Below are 19,759 nucleotides of genomic sequence, written 5' to 3' on the forward strand. Positions count from 1 at the left end.
TGTAACCCGTCTTGGGATCAGAGTCTGACACCAACTCAATAGGTGCCCCTCCATCTCTTTCCTGTTCCCTCCTCCTCCCTAGGTCGCCTGGGGCCTGTGACCATGGCCCTATCAGGTGGAGATCCCCGAGGACTCTTCTCCCTAGATGGGGCCTCAGGGCTGTTACAAACACTTCACCCTCTGGACCGGGAGCTGCTGGGGCCAGTGCTGGAGCTGGAGGTGCAGGCAGGCAGTGGAGTGCCCCCAGCTTTCGCCGTAGCTCGGGTGCGTGTGCTGCTGGATGATGTGAATGACAACTCCCCTGCCTTCCCTGCACCTGAAGACACAGTGTTGCTGCCACCAAGCACTGCCCCAGGGACCATCATCTATACGCTGCGTGCTCTGGACCCTGACTCAGGCATTAACAGTCGAGTCACTTTTAACCTTCTTGCTGGAGGTGGTGGGGTCTTCACTGTGGACCCCACCACGGGCCATGTACGACTTATGGGACCTCTGGGGTCCCCAGGGGGGCCAGCGCATGAGCTGGACCTGGAAGCTCGGGATGGGGGCTCCCCACCCCGCACCAGCCACTTTCGACTACAGGTGGTGGTACAGGACTTGGGGATCCGTGGGCTGGCTCCCCATTTCGACAGCCCTAGCTATCGTGTGGACCTGCCCTCAGGCACCACCCCTGGAACTCAGGTCTTGCAAGTGCAGGCTCGAGCACCTGATGGGGGCTCCATCACCTACCACCTTTCAGGAGATGGGCCAAGTAGCCCTTTTGGCCTAGAGCCACAGAGTGGGTGGCTATGGGTGAGGACAGCACTGGATCGTGAAGCCCAGGAGTTGTACACACTGAAAGTAATGGCAGTGTCTGGGTCCAAAGCTGAGTTGGGGCAGCAAACAGGCACAGCCACCATAAGGGTCAGCATCCTCAACCAGAATGACCACAGTCCCCGCTTGTCTGAGGAGCCCACTTTCCTGGCTGTGGCAGAGAACCAGCCCCCAGGGACCAGTGTGGGCCGGGTCTTTGCCACTGACCGGGACTCGGGACCCAATGGACGGCTGGCCTACAGCCTACGACAGATGTCAGAAGACAGCAAGGCCTTCCGCATCCAACCCCAGACTGGTGAGTACTGGCACCCAGATAAATTCTGAGACCCCACTGCCTCATCCTCAGATTGATGAACACCCAGGCAGGACTCCCAGAGCCTGGTCACAAAGACCAGGACTGAACCTGGAGTTTCACCCTGGGATTCCCTCCCTCACTCTCCAAACCCCAGCTTCTCAGTCAGAGGCCTCTGGCCTTGCATCCCTAGCTATCTCATATGTGATCCCTTTCCTGTACACGCAGGAGAAGTGACCACACTCCAAACCCTGGACCGCGAGCGGCAGAGCAGCTACCAGCTCCTGGTGCAGGTGCAGGATGGGGGGAGCCCACCCCGCAGTACCACAGGCACCGTGCACATCGCAGTGCTGGACCTCAACGACAACAGCCCCACCTTCCTGCAGGCTTCAGGGGCTGCTGGCGGGGGCCTTCCTGTACAGGTATATGAGGTGGAAGAACCCTGCTCTGAAGAAGTAAGAGGGAATGGGCATTTCTCCATACAGATGTAGGTGTGGGTAAGAGACTGCTTTTTGGAACAGGTGTGAGAGCAAAAAAGGGGCTCTGCCTGCACATGGGTGAGGGGAACTCCATCCTGAGTTGTCTCAAGAACAGGGAAGAGACAACTGTAGATGAGTTGTGTGTCCCCACAGGTGCCAGATCGTGTGCCTCCAGGAACCCTGGTGACCACTTTGCAGGCCAAGGATCCAGATGAGGGGGAGAATGGGACCATCCTGTACACTCTGACTGGTAAGGGGGTGGAGAGAAGGGAATTGATGGGTGTGGCACACCCTCATGACCTGCCCCACTCTGGGACCCAGGCCCTCACCCTTCCACTGCCTGTCCCCAGGTCCTGGCTCAGAGCTCTTCTCTCTGCACCCTCACTCAGGGGAGCTGCTCACTGCAGCACCCCTGATCCGGGCAGAACGGCCCCACTATGTGCTGATGCTGAGTGCTCACGACCAAGGCAGCCCTCCTCGGAGCTCCAGCCTCCAGTTGCTGGTGCAGGTATGGCTGCCCCCCAGATCTGTCCACTTGGCCACTGCTGTGGGCCTTCTCCAATAGCTCCACCTCCAGTGGGTCCTTTCCCCCTCTTCCTAGGCTACTCTGAGCACCATCCCTACTACCCACCGGGCCAGTCCAGGCCCCCTTTTACGTGGGTCCCCGATTTCTTCCTCTTGCCTCGGTCCATAACAGGTGCTGCCCTCAACTCACTTGGCTGAGCCCCCGCCAGATCTTTCAGAGCCAGACCCCGCAGCACCGGTGCCTGTCGTGCTGACAGTGACAGCAGCCGAGGGGTTGCAGCCCGGCTCCCTGTTGGGCTCGGTGGCGCAGCCAGAGCCAGTGGGGGTGGGAACACTCACCTACACTCTGGTGGGCGGCGCAGACCCAGAAGGCACCTTCGCGCTGGACGCAGCCTCAGGGCGCCTATACCTGGCCCGGCCGCTGGACTTCGAGGCCGGCCCGGCGTGGCGCGCACTCACAGTGCGTGCCGAGGGACTGGGAGGCGCGGGCGCGCGACTGCTGCGCGTACAGGTGCGCGTGCAAGACGAGAACGAGCACGCGCCGGCCTTCCCCCGAGACCCGCTGGCGCTGGCGCTGCCGGAGAACCCGGAGCCAGGAGCAGCGCTATACACTTTCCGCGCGTCGGACGCCGATGGTCCAGGCCCCAACAGCGACGTGCGCTACCGCCTGCTGCGCCAGGAGCCGCCTGCGCCTGCGCTGCGTCTGGACGCGCGCACCGGGGCGCTCAGCGCCCCGCGGGGCCTGGACCGCGAGACCACACCTGCGATGCTACTGCTCGTGGAAGCCACTGACCGGCCTGCTAATGCCAGCCGCCGCCGCACAGCGCGTGTTTCCGCTCGTGTCTTTGTCACGGATGAGAATGACAATGCACCCGTCTTCGCCTCGCCCTCACGTGTGCGCCTCCCGGAAGATCAGCCATCTGGGCTGGTGGCACTGCACGTGGTAGCCTGGGACCCAGACCTGGGTGAGGCCGCAAGGGTGACCTATCGCCTTGCAGCTGGCGGGGACGGTTACTTCCGGCTACACTCTAGCACTGGTGAGTTAGGTCTGGTGGCTGGGGACAAGGAGGGTGTGAATGTGGAGGGAGTAAGGAGGTTTTCTTCCATCCTGCCCTACCCACCTAGGAGCTTTGTCCGTGGTGCGTCCCCTGGACCGTGAACAGCGAGCTGAGCACGTTCTGACGGTGGTGGCCTCCGACCACGGCTCCCCTCCGCGCTCAGCCACGCAGCTCCTGACTGTCAGTGTCATCGACATCAATGATGAGGCACCTACTTTCCAGCAGCAGGAGTACAGCGTCATCTTGCGGGAGAACAGCCCACCTGGCACCTCTCTTCTAACTCTGCGGGCAACCGACCCTGACCTGGGTAAGACCTTGAGTGGAGGTGGGGAGATGAGAGAGGGATGTACTGGGGCAAGAAAGGACTGTATGTGTATATATATATCATCTGATCACCCTCCATGCTGCCCCTTCTCAGGGGCTAATGGGCAAGTGACCTATGGAGGTATCTCTGGTGAAAGCTTCTCCCTGGACCCAGACACTGGTGTTCTCACAACTCTTCGAGCCCTGGATCGAGAGGAACAGGAGGAGATCAACCTGACAGGTACACACTGACAGGACCCTGAAAGCCTGAGAGGTGTTGTCAGCTCAGTGTTGCATAGGCCGAAACACCAATTACCTCTAGAAGCTTCCACCCATTACAACACAGCTTCTGTTACATTTTTGGATCCTTTTGGGGAGTCAACAGTTTGGCAGAGGGCAAAGTTATCTGATTTCTAGGCTGTCACCAGTGGGATCACACTAACTCTTAAATGCATAATGTCACAACTATGCCCTGTAGGACTGACTGAGATTATACTGCAGACATTTAACAGAGGAGCATATCATTATTGAGTACCTGAGAGGTGAAGTGACTTGCTTAAGCTAACACAGCTTGACAGTGGCAAAGCTGGAACTTGAACCCAGACCTTTTGATACCTCATTTAATGCCTTTTCTGTCACACTACTACTAATCCAAGGTACATCTTGCATGCATCAAGCAGGGGAGGTGGGAAGAAAATAACATCTCTGACACCTGTGTATTTATGTGTGCATGTCCACATGTAGGTACCTGTGCACTTGCGGGGTGTGGAGAGATGGACATTTTATGTTTTCTGTGAGCACCTGTTGAACACATATGGACACTGTGTGGTGTGGACTTCTCCAGGGGATGGGAGCAGGCTAGAGCTCATTGATTTTGCTTCTTCATAGTGTATGCCCGGGACAGAGGATCACCCCCGCTGTTGACCCATGTCACAGTGCGTGTGGCTGTAGAGGATGAGAATGACCATGCCCCAACCTTTGGAAGTGCCCATCTCTCCTTGGAAGTGCCTGAGGGCCAGGACCCCCAGACCCTTACCACACTGCGGGCGTCTGACCCAGATGTGGGAGCCAATGGGCGGTTGCAGTACCGCATCCTGGGTGAGCACCTTCCCAGTACCCACATGCCCAGCTCTACTCCTCATCCGTCAGTGTGTCAGGGTCTCCTTTTCCTTCTCTTTATGTATTCCTCTTTTTCTTTCATGTATATATCTGTGACTCTGAGAGTCTCCTGTGTTTCTCCAGGTCATTATCATCTTCTGTGTCTCCGTTTTTAAATTTTGTTTCTTTTTCATTCTTGTCTCTCCCTGTAGAGCAGTTGTTCTCAAATTTTTTGGTCTCAGGAACCCTTAACATTCTTAATTTTTGAGATATCTGAAGAGCTTTTGTTTATATAATAGTGTGTTATAACATTGTAATAAATACATAATATATCAGTATATAAATATTTACCATATTAGATATTGAAGTTGAGTAGATTATAAAAGATTGCAAAGCAAGCCAATGAAGTATACTATGTTAGGGTTTCAAATAACAATTTGTTGCATAGTAATGAGGTTGCCAAGATTATAGCAGGTGTAACTGAAGGTAAGCCAGCAAAAACTGAACGAATCTCTGAACATATTTATGTTCTAAACTTTCTACCAAGAATATTCTAGAAAATACAAGAATGTATATGCACACATTCCATTAACCATCCAAGTGATGATGTCATCACATGTCTCATACCATCTGGACTCCACCGTACGTTTGTGATATAATGAGAATGAAGAAGGCGTGTAATGTCTTAGTATGGCTATAAAAATAGTTTTGATCTTATGTACTCCCTTGAAAGGGTGTCAGGGGACTCCCAGGAGTTCCCTGACCACACTCGAAGATCAGCTGCTTTATAGTGTCTTTACCTTCAGTGTTTTGCTTTGTTTCTCTGCCTTTCTCACAGTTTATTTCTCCGTCTCTTTATGTTCCCCTCTCCTTCCTCTCCCTTCCCTCCCCTCTATCTCATTCTTTGCTATTGCCTGTAAATCAGCTGCATTCCCATGGGCTGATACATGTATGTTTATGTGTTCCTGCCCTCCTCTGCAGATGGAGACCCATCAGGAGCCTTTATCCTAGATCTAGCCTCTGGGGAGTTTGGCACCATGAGACCGCTGGATCGGGAGGTGGAACCAGCATTCCAGCTGCGGATAGAAGCCCGGGATGGAGGCCAGCCAGCTCTCAGTGCCACTCTGCTTGTGACAGTGACAGTGTTGGATGCCAATGACCATGCCCCAGCCTTTCCTGTGCCTGCCTACTCTGTGGAAGTGCCTGAGGATGCACCTTCAGGGACTGTCCTGCTGCAGCTACAGGCTCATGACCCTGATGCTGGGGCCAATGGCCATGTGACCTACTACCTTGGTGCAGGTGCAGCAGGAATCTTCCTGCTGGAGCCCAGCTCTGGGGAATTGCGCACAGCTGCAGCCCTAGATAGAGAGCAGTGTCCCAGCTATGCCTTTTCTGTGAATGCAGTAGATGGTGCAGCTGCTGGGCCCCTAAGCACCACGGTGCCTGTCACCATCACAGTGCGTGATGTCAATGACCATACACCCACCTTCCCCACCAGTCCCCTGAGGCTGCGCCTGCCCCGTCCAGGCCCCAGCCTCAGCACCCCGACCCTGCCTCTGGCCACTCTGCGAGCCGAAGACCGTGACGCTGGTGCCAATGCCTCCATCCTCTATCGGCTGGCCGGCACACCCCCTCCTGGCACCACTGTGGACTCCTACACTGGTGAAATCCGTGTGGCCCGCTCCCCTGTATCCCTGGGCCCCCGGGATCGTGTTCTCTTCATTGTGGCCACTGACCTTGGCCGACCTGCTCGCTCTGCCACCGGTGTGGTCATTGTTGGGCTTCAGGGGGAGTCTGAGCGTGGACCCCGCTTTCCCCGTGCTAGTAGCGAAGCTGTGCTCCGTGAGAATGCACCTCCAGGTGGGTCTCCAACCATGTCTCCTAGCTTTATATCTCTGCATGGGCTGGCTTTCTCACTAAAAATGACCCCAAACTCCCTCAGTCTAGTGCTCACAGTCCAACCAATACCATTCTTTCTGCAGGGACTCCCATCGCCTCCCCCAAGGCTGTCCATGCAGGGGGCTCAAGTGGACCGATTACCTACAGCATTCTCAGTGGGAACGAGAAAGGGACATTCTCTATCCAGCCTAGCACAGGTGAGGGGCAGGAACAGGGAGCTCTATGAAGGGGCAGACTCCTGGGGGAGCTCCCCTTTGGGCTTAAGGAGGCTCTGGTGGGGGAAGGATTGCCCTTGAGTAAGAGGCCTCAGAGAGGGAGGCTCCAGGGCAAGGAAGATGCATTTTGCCTCCTCCTAGGTGCCATCACAGTTCGCTCAGCAGAGGGGCTGGACTTTGAGGCAAATCCACGGCTACGACTGGTGCTGCAGGCAGAGAGTGGAGGAGCCTTTGCTTTCTCCGTACTGACCCTAACCCTGCAAGATGCCAATGACAATGCTCCCCGCTTCTTGCAGCCCCACTATGTGGCCTTCCTGCCCGAGTCCAGGCCGTTGGATGGGCCCCTGCTGCAGGTATGGGATATGATGGGAAGATGGGGGGCAGGACTGATCAGACTTGTCTGTGCCCAGGTCAGTGCCAGAAGCCTCCTACTTTCACCAGGTGGAGGCAGATGACCTGGATCAAGGCCCCAGTGGACAGATCTCCTATAGTCTGGCTGCATCCCAGCCAGCACGGGGATTGTTCCATGTAGACCCAGCCACAGGCACTATCACTACCACAGCCATCCTGGACCGTGAGATCTGGGCAGAAACATGGTGAGCCCTGGCTCTACAGACCCCACGACCCCTTTCTGGGTCCATCCAGCTTCAAGCCCCAGCAAGGGACCCTGCCTTGAGTCCCCCTCAGTCTAGACCACATCCTGAATCACCCTAGCCCTGCCCAGTGTTCGTCCTTATCCCCAGACTCCTCCCTTGATTGTGCTCCCCCTGATTGTGTCCAGGCTGGTACTCATGGCCACAGACAGAGGAAGCCCACCTCTGGTGGGCTCAGCTACCCTCACGGTGATGGTCATCGACACCAATGACAATCACCCCACCATCCCCCAGCCCTGGGAGCTCCGAGTATCTGAAGGTGAGGGCTGCGCAAGAGGTGCAACGGGTGGTAGGGCAGCACTGTTCAGCATTCTGGGGCTCCAGAGGTGTCTTGGACCATGCCGAACACATTTGTCCTGTGTATTGCAGATGCACTCTTGGGCTCAGAGATTGCACAGGTCACGGGGAACGACGTGGACTCTGGACCCGTGCTGTGGTATGTGCTGAGCTCATCTGGACCCCAGGATCCTTTCAGCATAGGCCGCTATGGAGGCCGTGTCTCCCTCACAGGGCCCCTGGACTTTGAGCAGCGTGACCGCTACCACTTGCAGCTGCTGGCACATGATGGGCCTCACGAGGGCCGTGCCAACCTCACAGTGTTTGTGGAGGACGTCAATGACAATGCCCCTGTCTTCTCACAGAGCCTCTACCAGGTACCTAGAAGTCCCCACATCTGAACCCAGGGTTGTTCATGTTGGAGAGAAGCGAGGAGGCTAGAAGAGTCTGAGATGGGCTGGACTTTAGAACTGACCTGAGGATGGAGCTCTGGGGGTGGGATGTCCCATCTCACACCAGTCTTGCAATTCCTGGGAACTGTACCCAGGTTTTTTGTCCCATGCCCCAAAATGGGGGAAGGTGGGCAATTCTAATACTAGGAAGTATGGGCTCCATGCTGGAATGGATGCCAAGTAGGGCTCATGGGACCAATCTCCAGAGCACAGGCTGAATGGATAGCAGGGCAGCATGGCCATAAACATTTGTGCTCACACCCCAGGTGACGCTGCTTGAGCACACACTCCCAGGCAGTGCCATTCTCTCCGTCTCTGCCACTGATCGGGACTCGGGTGCCAACGGTCACATCTCCTACCACCTGGCTTCCCCTGCCGAAGGCTTCAGTGTTGACCCCAACAATGGTGCGTCCTTCCTGGGATCTGACCCCTTATCTTTGACTGTGGGCCATGTTCTGACCTCGTTCCTGCAATTTCCTGCCCGAACTCTTAACTCTTGGATCTCTAACCCAGGGAAGATGTTTTTCCTCCTTTATCTCTATTTTAAGGCCTGTCCTGGCTGCATGTCTAGAAGCTGTTCCCTGAATCCTGGAGGCCATCCCATAATCTCCCAGCACACAGGCTATTCCCTGGAGTCTGACTTCTGAGGCCATTTCCTGGGCCCTGAAGGGTTACTTCCTCTGCTCACCCATAGTCTCTGCTGAATGCATGTTTCTCTCCATTCCCTTCTCATCTCAGGGACCTTGTTCACGACAGTGGGAACAGTGGCCTTGGGCCATGAGGGGCTAGGAGTGGTGGATGTGGTGCTGGAAGCCCGAGATCAAGGGATGCCAGGCCGGGCAGCCCGAGCCACAGTGCATGTGCAGCTGCAGGACCAGAATGACCACACTCCAAGCTTCACATTGCCACACTACCGCGTGGCTGTGACTGAGGATCTGCCCCCTGGCTCCACCCTGCTCACCCTGGAGGCCACAGATGCTGATGGAAGCCGCTCCCATGCCACTGTGGACTATAGCATCATCAGTGGCAACCGGGGCCGAGTCTTCCAGCTGGAGCCCCGGCTTGCTGAAGCTGGGGAGAGTGGTGGACTAGGCCCCCAGGCGCTGGGATGCCTGGTGTTACTTGAGCCTCTAGATTTTGAAAGTTTAACCCAGTACAATCTAACTGTGACTGCAGCTGACCGGGGACAGCCACCCCGCAGCTCAGCTGTGCCGGTCACCATCACTGTGCTGGATGTCAACGACAACCCACCCGTCTTCACCCAAGCAGCCTACCGTGTGGCAGTATCCGAGGACACGCCTGTTGGAGCTGAGCTGCTGCATGTGGAGGCTTCTGATGCTGACCCGGGCCCTCATGGCCTCATACGTTTCACCCTCAGCTCGGGTGACCCCTCTGGTCTCTTCGAACTGGACGAGGACTCAGGTGCCTTGCGACTGGCCCGACCTTTGGACTGTGAGACCCAGGCTCGACATCAGCTTGTGGTGCAAGCTGCCGATCCTGTGGGGGCACACTTTGCTCTGGCACCAGTGACCATTGAGGTCCAGGATGTGAATGACCATGCCCCAGCCTTCCCACTGAGATTGCTCAGCACCAGCCTGGCAGAGAACCAGCCTCCGGGCACTCTTGTGACTACTCTGCATGCAGTTGATGGGGATGCCGGGGCTTTCGGCAGGCTGCACTACAGCCTGTTGGAGGCCGGGCCAGGGCCTGAGGGACGTGAGGTATTTGCACTGAACAGCTCAACCGGGGAGCTGCGGGCACGAGTGGCCTTTGACTATGAGCACACTGGAAGCTTCCAGCTGCTGGTGGGTGCTGCCGATGCTGGGAATCTCTCAGCCTCAGTCACTGTGTCAGTGCTGGTGACTGGTGAGGATGAGTATGACCCGGTATTCCTGGCTCCAGCTTTCCACTTCCAAGTGCCAGAAGGTGCCCGGCGTGGCCACAGCCTGGGTCACGTGCAGGCCACAGACGAGGATGGAGGTGCTGATGGCCTGGTGCTCTATTCCCTTGCCACCTCTTCTCCCTACTTTGGTATCAACCAGACTACAGGTGCCCTGTACCTGCGTGTGGACAGCCGGGCACCAGGCAGTGGGACAGGCCCCTCTGGAGGTGGGGGCCGGACCCGGCGAGAGGCACCTCGGGAGCTGAGGCTGGAAGTGGTGGCACGGGGTCCTCTGCCTGGTTCAAGGAGTGCCACAGTGCCTGTGACTGTGGATATCACCCACACTGCGCTGGGTCTGGCACCTGACCTCAACCTGCTGTTGGTGGGGGCTGTGGCAGCTTCCCTGGGAGTGGTGGTGGTGCTTGCAGTGGCAGCCCTGGTCCTCGGGCTGGTGCGGGCTCGTAGCCGCAAAGCGGAGGCAGCACCTGGCCCGATGTCACAGGCAGCACCCCTGGCCAGTGGCTCCCTGCAGAAGCTGGGCCGGGAGCCACCCAGCCCACCCCCCTCAGAGCACCTATATCACCAGACTCTCCCCAGCTATGGTGGGCCAGGAGCTGGAGGCCCCTATCCCCGGGGTGGCTCCCTGGACCCTTCCCATTCAAGCGGCCGAGGCTCAGCAGAGGCTGCGGAGGATGACGAGATCCGCATGATCAACGAGTTTCCCCGTGTGGCCAGTGTGGCCTCTTCCCTGGCTGCCCGTGGCCCCGATTCAGGCATCCAGCAGGATGCAGATGGACTGAGTGACACATCTTGTGAACCACCTGCCCCTGATACCTGGTATAAGGGCCGAAAGGCAGGGCTCCTGTTGCCAGGTGCAGGAGCCACTCTGTACCGAGAAGAGGGCCCTCCAGCCACTGCCACGGCCTTCCTGGGGGGCTGTGGCCTGAGCCCTGCACCCACCGGGGACTATGGCTTCCCAGCAGATGGCAAGCCATGTGTGGCAGGTGCACTGACGGCCATTGTAGCTGGTGAAGAAGAGCTCCGTGGCAGCTATAACTGGGACTACCTACTGAGCTGGTGCCCTCAGTTTCAGCCACTGGCCAGCGTGTTCACAGAGATCGCTCGGCTCAAGGACGAAGCACGGCCATGTCCCCCGGCTCCCCGTATTGACCCACCACCCCTCATCACTGCCGTGGCCCACCCAGGAGCCAAGTCTGTGCCCCCCAAGCCAGCCAGCACAGCTGCAACCCGGGCCATCTTCCCACCGGCTTCTCACCGCTCCCCCATCAGTCACGAAGGCTCCCTGTCGTCAGCTGCCATGTCCCCCAGCTTCTCACCCTCACTGTCTCCTCTGGCTGCTCGCTCACCTGTTGTCTCACCATTTGGGGTGGCCCAGGGCCCCTCAGCCTCAGCACTCAGCGCAGAGTCTGGCCTGGAGCCACCCGATGACACAGAGCTGCACATCTAGCTGTGGCCCGGGCTGGGCCCTGACCTGGGACGCGTATAGTGTCCCCAATGCAGGCCCCATCTGAGCCTGCCCTGGGCAGCCTCAGACCTTGATTGGCCACAGGGGAAGCCAGCTACCCATCCCAAACTCCTCCAGTGAGGGCAAGCTGCATCTCACCCCGGCCTTATCAGAGCACCAGTACCACGGAGGCCCTGTGGGCGATGACCTGTGGCCAGGTCCAATGTGGGAAGAAATATGAAGGAGGCAGTAGCCCTGGGTTCTCCTCAGTGAGGGCTTCCTGTCCTGTGACAGCACCCTGAGATGGAGCTGAGACTTTATTTATTGGGGGGTAGGGGTGTGGAGGAAGCCCTCCAACCTTTTGGGGCCCAGCTCCTTGGGTTCCACTGATGTCCCTGCCCCTGCCCAGAACCAAGTGCCAATTCTCACTCTGGAGCCTTAATAAACTGCAGTTTGTATCCAGCGTCTGGCTCAGTTCTGTGGGGGCCAGAGGAATGGGGGGGTGATTGGAAGACACCTGGCACATTGTGGACATCTCAGTAGGCACAGAGGGGTGGTGGACATGGGCATCTAGGATGGGGATGTCACTGGGAGCCATCTCTGCAATCGGCCTTTCCCTCACACAGGCAGGAGGCCAGGAGAAGGCAGGCAGTGACCGGCAGAGAGACTGGTTGGGTGAGGAGAGATCTTAGGGATGACTAGTTCTAGGCTTTAGGGTCTTCAAGGAGGTGGGAGGTGGATACAGGAACAGCCAGGTAGTTTATATGTGTTTCTTGGGGCCACTATATATGCACATGCAATAGGAGCTCAGATTTGTTGAGCCTTTGCTGTCAGACTCTGATGAGCAATTTGCATGTTTTATCTGTACATTTTCACTGCAACTATAAGACAGACCCCTTTTAATATTACTGTGTATTCTAAATGAAGAAACCTGGGCTCTGAGAGATTAAGTGTATTTCCTGATATACTGCTAGGAGGAACCCGGGTGTTGGGTCTGTGGGCCTCTGGGGCTCCTTTCTTAACACCCCCTATCCCCTCTGGTGAGTCCTGGCTGGACTCTGGCAGTAGGGAAGGAACCCTAGGCTTATTCCAGGGCTTGATGGGCCAGAGGGAGAATCCAAGTGGCAGCCTCAACCGGCATTCAGGACCACCCACTTGAGGGAGGAGCCAGCACCGTCACTAGTTTCTAGGCAGAAAGGTAGTACTGTGATGGGGGAAGGGGGTTCATGTGATCTGTCACATGACAGCAGATCTGCTGAGGACAGAATGGGACTACGATCCTGGTGAGGGATTAAGAGGCGTTGGGAGAAGGGGATCACATTGAAGGGAATACATGTTGGAGGGTGGGGACAAAATGACAACCCCGCTTCTGCTGAAACCCACCTGCCACCCCTGCAGCTTCCTAGGGCTCCTAGCCCTCCTCGTCGCGGGCACATGCAGTTACACCCCGGAGCCTGACCAACAGCGGACGTGAGTTGATTTAGCACTGACCACCCCCTTCCCCATGCCCTGTCCTACACCTAGCCTCCCTCACCACCTAACAAGCTCCTGGTACTCACTCCATAGTCTCATCCCTAGGTTCCCAGGCTCAGTTGTCTATCATCCACTTCTATGAGCCACGTGTGCTGCTGGGATCCTACCCAAAGTCTCAGCCACTAATTCTGAATCTTCCGTCACTATTTCCTATTGCCACTCTAACAAAGACCATGTTCCTCACCCCACAGGCTGCCCCCAGGCTGGGCTTCCCTGGGCCGTGTGGACCCTGAGGAAGAGCTGAGTCTCACCTTTGCCCTAAGACAGCAGAACCTGGAAAGACTGTCTGAGCTGGTGCAGGCTGTGTCGGACCCTGGCTCTCCTCGATACGGTGCCTGTCGGGACTGGGGACAGGATGTGGGATGCAGTGCAGGGACACAGGGCTGGGCTGAGCCTGGAACAGTGCAGGTTATGTCAGGGTCTCAGGGCCTTCGAGGAAGTGACATAGGGCAGATGAATGGCAGTGGCTCTCGCTGAAGAGTTTCTGAATAAAAAAGTGAACTGAAGCTAAACTGTCCAAAACTACATTCCCCCAAACCTTTCCACCTTTGTTTGTCAGGCAAGAAACCTAAAAGCGGGTATCAGTAAAGAGCACAGGCTTTGTGATCAGATCGGGATTCAAATTATGACTCTGCTGCTTGCCAGCTACCAGACAAATGGGGAAGTAGCTTCTAGTACAGATGCTCCTTGACTTACAAGAGGGGTTATGTCCAGTAAACCCATCATAAGTTGAAAATATTATTAGGTCAAAAATGCTTTTAATACACCTAACCTACCAAACATCATAGCTTAGCCTAGCCTGCCTTAAATATGCTCAGAACACAACATCCAAAAACTGGTGGAGCACCAGTTGTTTACTCTCACCATCTTGTGCCTGAGTGGGAGGTGTGGCTTCCCGCCACTGCCCAGCATCAGGAGAGAGTATCATAACTCAGAATTCAAAGCACGGTGTCTACTGAATGCATATCAGTCTTGCACCATCGTAAAGTCGAAAAATCGTAAGTCAGGGACTGTCTGTGTATCTAGGTCCTCATCAACTCAAGTTCCTCAAATCCACTTCCATTTACTCCTCCGCTCACATACTAAGGCTGCTACTTCTAACTCTGAAGTAGCCTTTGGAGGAGTTCACTTCTCATCATCCCTTGTTGCCACAAACTCATTTGTTTATCTTCTCACCTGGCTGCTGCCCAGCCCCCTGGCTGTCCCTTCCCCTCCACCCCACTCTCCACTCTCCTCCACACTCTGCTCCAAAACAGTCAGTGTTTTCCTCCAATTTTCAGGCTGGTTTGTGTCCTTTCCCTGCTTGCAGCCCTTCAAAGTGTGTAGAGGAATGGGGGTGGGGAGCAGTCTCAGATGCACCCAGAAGGCAAGGACTAGTGTGCATGGCTCCATGCAGAAAAACAGTCACTCCATCACGTTAACCTTAAAATCAACAAGGATGAAAATTTGAGCTGAATTAGATGTCACCTTATAATTGGCTCTGAAAATTTTGAAAACTTTTATTGGAGATAAGTTTAAAATAAGATAAGTTTTAGTTTATGAACCTCATCTGTTTTTCATAATCACGGCAGTGCATGCTGTGGGGCAGCATCTGCAACCCAGTAGCCGTTAGGGTAAACCCATATGCCTGGCCCTGGCATTCCAAGTCTCTCGAGCTTGGGAAAGCTGGAAAAGCAATGAATGAAGTCAAGAGCCTCTACTGAATTCCTGCAGGGAAATACCTGACTCTAGAGGATGTGGCTGAACTGGTCCAGCCATCACCACTGACCCTCCACACAGTCCAAAAATGGCTCTTGGCTGCTGGAGTCCGGAACTGCCACTCAGTGACCACACAGGACTTTCTGACCTGCTGGATGAGTGTCCGGTGAGAGAATGATTGCCCCATGGAGGGTACCAGTCACCCCATCAGCAACACTAGTCACCCCAATGGGAGGGAGTTGAGAGCTTGCTGGGGGCTGTGGGTGAGAGCTAATGCATGGGGAGACAACTAACTGCCCAGTGATGCTCACACAGCCTCCTCTGCGTTGTTCCATGCCTTCTGACCTCTGTTCTCTAATCTCTGACCTCCAGACAGGCAGAGCTGCTACTCTCTGGGTCTGAGTTTCATCGCTATGTGGGGGGACCTGCAAAGACCTATGTTGTAAGGTCCCTACATCCTTACCGGCTCCCGAAGGCCTTGGCCCCCCATGTGGACTTTGGTAACACCCAGTAGGGTTGGTGGGGTTGGGGCAGGCAGAGTCAGGAGCTGGAAAAGTTTAGATGCCATGGGAAAGTAGGGAAGATCAATAGTAAAGTGCGGGTTGGAGTCTAAAAGATCTCCTCCTTAAACCTGATCTCCTTCCCACAGTGGGGGGTCTGCACCGCTTTCCCCCCACATCATCTCTGAGGGAGCGCCCTGAGCCACAGGTGGCAGGGGCTGTTGGCTTGCACCTGGGGGTGACCCCATCCGTGATCCGTAAGCGATACAACTTGACAGCACAAGATGTGGGCTCTGGCACAACCAACAACAGCCAAGCCTGTGCCCAGGTGAGCCATACAGGAGCCCCGAGACTCTGACCAGCCAAGGGTGTGCTCTTATCCCCTATCCTGTGATCTGGGATAGTATTTCCTGTCATGACACCTGGGGCTATGTCCTCTGACCCATGATATTTGCTCTGACTCTGTCCGTAGTTCCTGGAGCAGTACTTCCATGACTCAGACCTGGCTCAATTCATGCGTCTCTTTGGTGGAAACTTTGCACATCAGGCATCAGTAGCCCGTGTGGTTGGACAACAGGGCCGGGGCCGGGCCGGGATTGAGGCCAGTCTAGATGTGGAGTACCTGATGAGTGCTGGTGCCAACATCTCTACCTGGGTCTACAGTAACCCTGGTACTGCCCAAGGGGCTGGTTGGTGGGGAGAGGGGTAGGGGTCGGTGCTGATCCTTGCTCCCCCAAGAGAATCCCATGAACTAGAGGGAGGTTCTGACAAACCCCCAGATGACTGCCTGTGCCCCTCCTCCCCACAAAAAATCCAGGCCGGCATGAAACACAGGAACCCTTCCTGCAGTGGCTCCTACTGCTCAGTAACGAGTCAGCCTTGCCTCCTGTGCACACTGTGAGCTACGGAGATGACGAGGACTCCCTCAGCAGTGCTTACATGCAGAGGGTCAACACCGAGTTCATGAAGGCTGCCACTCGGGGTCTTACCCTGCTCTTTGCCTCAGGTGACCTCCCCTCACCCAACCTGGGACCTTTGACCCCACAGTGACCCCTAATCCTGATCTCTGAATCATAATCTGAATTTAACAGGGACCACTCACCTGACCTCTAAAATCTGACCTCTTGCAGTAATGACTAACAATTGAATTTTCTCTCTGACAGCTGAATCTACACACCAAGCTCTGACCGATTAATCTGAGTACTAAACTTGGTCTCTCTCCCAGGTGACAGTGGGGCTGGGTGTTGGTCTGCCTCTGGAAGACACCAATTCCGTCCCAGCTTCCCAGCCTCCAGGCAAGCGCCCCAGCTCACCACTTATCTCTGACCACCAACCTTTCATCTGTGACCTCATGATCTGGAACTTTAGCCTTGACCCCACCAGGTGCCCCTATGGCTCAGCCTTAGCTTTACATGCCCTGGTTGCTGCACTCCCCTCTTCTTGTAGGTCTCAGGCCCCAAGTCTCCTGAGTAGGACAGAGCTCCCAGTGTCAGTCCCTAGGCATTTTAATGGCAGATTTGGTGGGTGTTCTGTAGGAAAAGTATACAGTGACCTCAGGCCAAGCCTTCAGGGCTCAAAACCTTAGTCATTGCCATGTACATGCTTCGCCACAGAGCCCAGCCCCTCCAGCAACCCACAGACCATACCCACCCACCCTCACTCATTTTGGAGAAATCTGTAGGACAACTACCGTCTAAGTGCTGTCTTCTGCCCTCAGTCCTTATGTCACCACAGTGGGAGGCACATCCTTCCAGAATCCTTTCCAAGTCACAAATGAGATTGTTGACTATATCAGTGGTGGAGGCTTCAGCAATGTGTTCCCACGGCCTTCATATCAGGTATGTGGTTGTTTATGAGGATGGATTGGGGAGGTGGGGAGTCAGGAATCCTCCATTCAAGAGACATACTCACTCAACAATGCCTTTCAGGAGGAAGCTGTAGCCCAGTTCCTGAGCTCCAGCCCCCACTTGCCACCATCCAGTTACTTCAATGCCAGTGGCCGTGCCTACCCAGATGTGGCTGCACTCTCTGATGGCTATTGGGTGGTCAGCAACCATGTTCCTATTCCATGGGTGTCTGGCACCTCGGTGAGAATCAGCCTGGCCTCAAACCTTCAGGAACTACCCTTAGCCTGTATCCTGAACCCCTGACTCCTCAGAGACCTTTGATCCTTTCAAACATCCCTCCCCAAAAGTCCAATTATTCTGAACCCCTAACCTCTACTTGTACCCTCACCCTTGCAGGCCTCTACTCCAGTGTTTGGAGGGATCCTATCCCTGATAAATGAACACAGAATTCTCAGTGGCCGCCCTCCTCTTGGCTTTCTCAACCCAAGGCTCTACCAGAAGCACGGGGCTGGACTCTTTGATGTGAGTGTGAAAGGGAGGGGTGTGGACATTTCCATGAGTATGGAGAATGCTAAGAAAATTTGAGAGCAGTCCTGATGGGGTATGATAGCCTCTGGGATGTGAATACAGGGTGAGGGGGTACTGTTAGTACTGGAACCAGCAGGTCCAGATCTGATGCCCATCTTATTCCTAGGTAACCCGTGGCTGCCATGAGTCCTGTCTGGATGAAGAGGTGCAGGGTCAGGGTTTCTGCTCTGGCCCTGGCTGGGATCCTGTGACAGGCTGGGGAACACCCAACTTCCCAGCTCTGCTGAAGACATTAGTCAACCCTTGACCCTTTCCTGCTAGGAGAGTGGGCCTATCCCTGGCCCCACAGCTGGTAGCTTGTTTCCTCATTCTGCACAGTTGGAAGCCCTGCTGAATCCTCACCTGCTGCAGACAAGCTTATCTCCCTAACCCTGAAGTACTACTCGTGTGACTTGACTCCCAACCCTACCCTTTTCCATGATACTCAGGTCTCCCTACTCCCACCTCAGTTCCTCTGAGCTATGCTATAACCAGCACTGTTTGGGAGCATCCCCCTCCCCAGCCCCATTCCTTTCTTTTTGCAACCAGGCTTTTCCAAAGGGTTATCTACACTGTGAACATGATTTTACTTTGTGTTTGCTCCTCAATTCATTGCAATAGGACTTCTGCTCTCACTTTTTTACTCTTTCCTCCCCTGACTCAGAAACAATGGCCTCCCTGCTGCTTCATCAAGTGCACACTTCCCAATCTTTGCTTTATGGCCCTCTGTCATAGTTGCCCACTCCCTCTCCTTCCTTAGCTTCTAGGGCGTACGTTCTTTTCTGGCCATTCCATCTTCCTCTGCTTCCTCATTGAATGTTGGTGTACTTCATTACTGCAACCTTAGTCTTTTGCTCTTCTCACTCTCCTAATTGTCCCCTAGAGCAAATCAATCATTGTCATCTACAGCCATCACCATCTCACTAAATCAGACTTTCTATCCAACAGTGATTGATACCTCAAATGCAAGATGTGCAGTTCTCAACACTTCATCTCCCTTCCTCCTTCCCAATCCCAGACTATTCCCTCATTTCTCCTTGCTAAACGATATTATGATTCTTCCAATCAAGTCAGAGAGCTAAGTCATTCTAGACTCCCATTTCCTTCACCTCTCCCCTTCAATTAACAAGCCCTACTGACTTACCTCTAAAAAATATCTTTATCAATCCACAAGTCCTGCCAATTATATTCACCATGTATATCTAGAAATCATCTATCTCCACTGCTACTAAATTAGCTTAAAGCCATATTCTCCTCTGAATTGTAGGATGCTCTTGGAAAAAATGACCTTTGTTCCTGCCCTTCCCTAAACCATGTTCCAGAGTAAGATGAAAATCTCATCAAGCCATTTACTTAAGACCCTTTAAAGATTATTGGATACAGTTCAGGCTTTTTATCATGACTCACAAACCTGATCCCTTCCTTGCTATTTGTTTCTGGGTAATAACAATTGTTTATCCTCCCCTGCTTTCCCTTCAAACATATTTCACTTTTGCTCAAGATATACTGTGCCCTTACCACTACCCCTGACTCCCCTTTGCTGGGTTGATTTCCAGGATTCTTTCCAGACTCAGCTCAGAAGCCACTTTCTGTTCTGAACCTTTTGGCTCCCTGAAGCTAGTTTATTTTGATATGGCACAAAAATCCTAGATTTTTGAAACCAAACCTATTTGATTCTTGTTTCTAATACAAACTAGCCCTTGACCCAAACTAGTGGAGAATCTTGGGCAACTAAGTCTATCTCCCTGAGCCTACTCCTCATTTGTTAAGTGGAGATATCTATGCCTCTCATAATAATCAGTGAACAATTAAATGGAATAAAGGTGACAGAGTGCCTGATACACAGAAGTAGGCTGCAGATGTTAATTCCCTTAATTTTTTTTTTTTGCACTGCACACTCCGTGTCTACCTCTAGTATTGTAACTCCCATGTAGTATTGAAATTGCCAGCTGATCTGTTTGCCTCCTTTTCCAAGACCTTTGGTGCCTAGAGGATTAGAATTTTGTTTTACCTAACTTTGTATTCCCAGGCCCAGGATCGGCAAATAGGAATTGAATAAATATCTGCTACATTGAAAACCTCACTCTTGCACTCACTGTGATTTTGCATATGTTGTTTACTCAGGCTGAAATACCGGTACCTTTCTCCCCATCTAACAGCAGCACTGCGTGCACTTTCCTGTAGCCCTCACTTCTCTCGGCAGC

At 54.3% G+C, this 19,759-nt stretch overlaps 2 protein-coding genes across 3 annotated transcripts in view; both read left to right on the forward strand.

Moving 5' to 3' along the window:
* The window catches only part of DCHS1 (dachsous cadherin-related 1), a 38,482-nt gene extending 26,609 nt beyond the window's left edge, over positions 1–11,873 (forward strand). The window contains exons 6-21 of the mRNA XM_053924916.2: positions 83–1,108; positions 1,334–1,527; positions 1,738–1,834; positions 1,935–2,092; positions 2,282–3,146; positions 3,235–3,474; positions 3,586–3,711; positions 4,359–4,568; positions 5,550–6,428; positions 6,551–6,664; positions 6,824–7,035; positions 7,124–7,278; positions 7,464–7,594; positions 7,705–7,988; positions 8,330–8,468; positions 8,802–11,873. Of these exons, the coding sequence (XP_053780891.1) occupies positions 83–1,108; positions 1,334–1,527; positions 1,738–1,834; positions 1,935–2,092; positions 2,282–3,146; positions 3,235–3,474; positions 3,586–3,711; positions 4,359–4,568; positions 5,550–6,428; positions 6,551–6,664; positions 6,824–7,035; positions 7,124–7,278; positions 7,464–7,594; positions 7,705–7,988; positions 8,330–8,468; positions 8,802–11,413 (7,442 nt within the window). The 3' untranslated portion in view covers positions 11,414–11,873. The remainder of the gene's footprint in view (positions 1–82; positions 1,109–1,333; positions 1,528–1,737; positions 1,835–1,934; positions 2,093–2,281; positions 3,147–3,234; positions 3,475–3,585; positions 3,712–4,358; positions 4,569–5,549; positions 6,429–6,550; positions 6,665–6,823; positions 7,036–7,123; positions 7,279–7,463; positions 7,595–7,704; positions 7,989–8,329; positions 8,469–8,801) is intronic.
* A 756-nt stretch (positions 11,874–12,629) lies between these two features.
* On the forward strand, positions 12,630–19,638 carry TPP1 (tripeptidyl peptidase 1). Of its 2 annotated transcripts, XM_024569357.3 has the most exons (13): positions 12,630–12,693; positions 12,809–12,880; positions 13,135–13,274; positions 14,657–14,807; positions 15,014–15,141; positions 15,291–15,469; positions 15,614–15,812; positions 15,959–16,147; positions 16,367–16,436; positions 16,859–16,979; positions 17,070–17,228; positions 17,385–17,510; positions 17,683–19,638. In XM_024569357.3, exons 1-13 carry the CDS (start codon positions 12,677–12,679, stop codon positions 17,821–17,823), a joined length of 1,692 nt encoding a protein of 563 aa, XP_024425125.1. In that variant the 5' UTR covers positions 12,630–12,676; the 3' UTR covers positions 17,824–19,638. The 2 variants fall into 2 exon arrangements, with proteins under 2 accessions (XP_024425125.1, XP_024425124.1); XM_024569356.3 differs by lacking the exon at positions 12,630–12,693 and having other exon boundaries at positions 12,700–12,880.
* Positions 19,639–19,759: the final 121 nt, after the last annotated feature.

The sequence above is a fragment of the Desmodus rotundus genome, chromosome 5 (genome assembly GCF_022682495.2).
Source record: "Desmodus rotundus isolate HL8 chromosome 5, HLdesRot8A.1, whole genome shotgun sequence".
Lineage (NCBI taxonomy): Eukaryota > Metazoa > Chordata > Mammalia > Chiroptera > Phyllostomidae > Desmodus > Desmodus rotundus.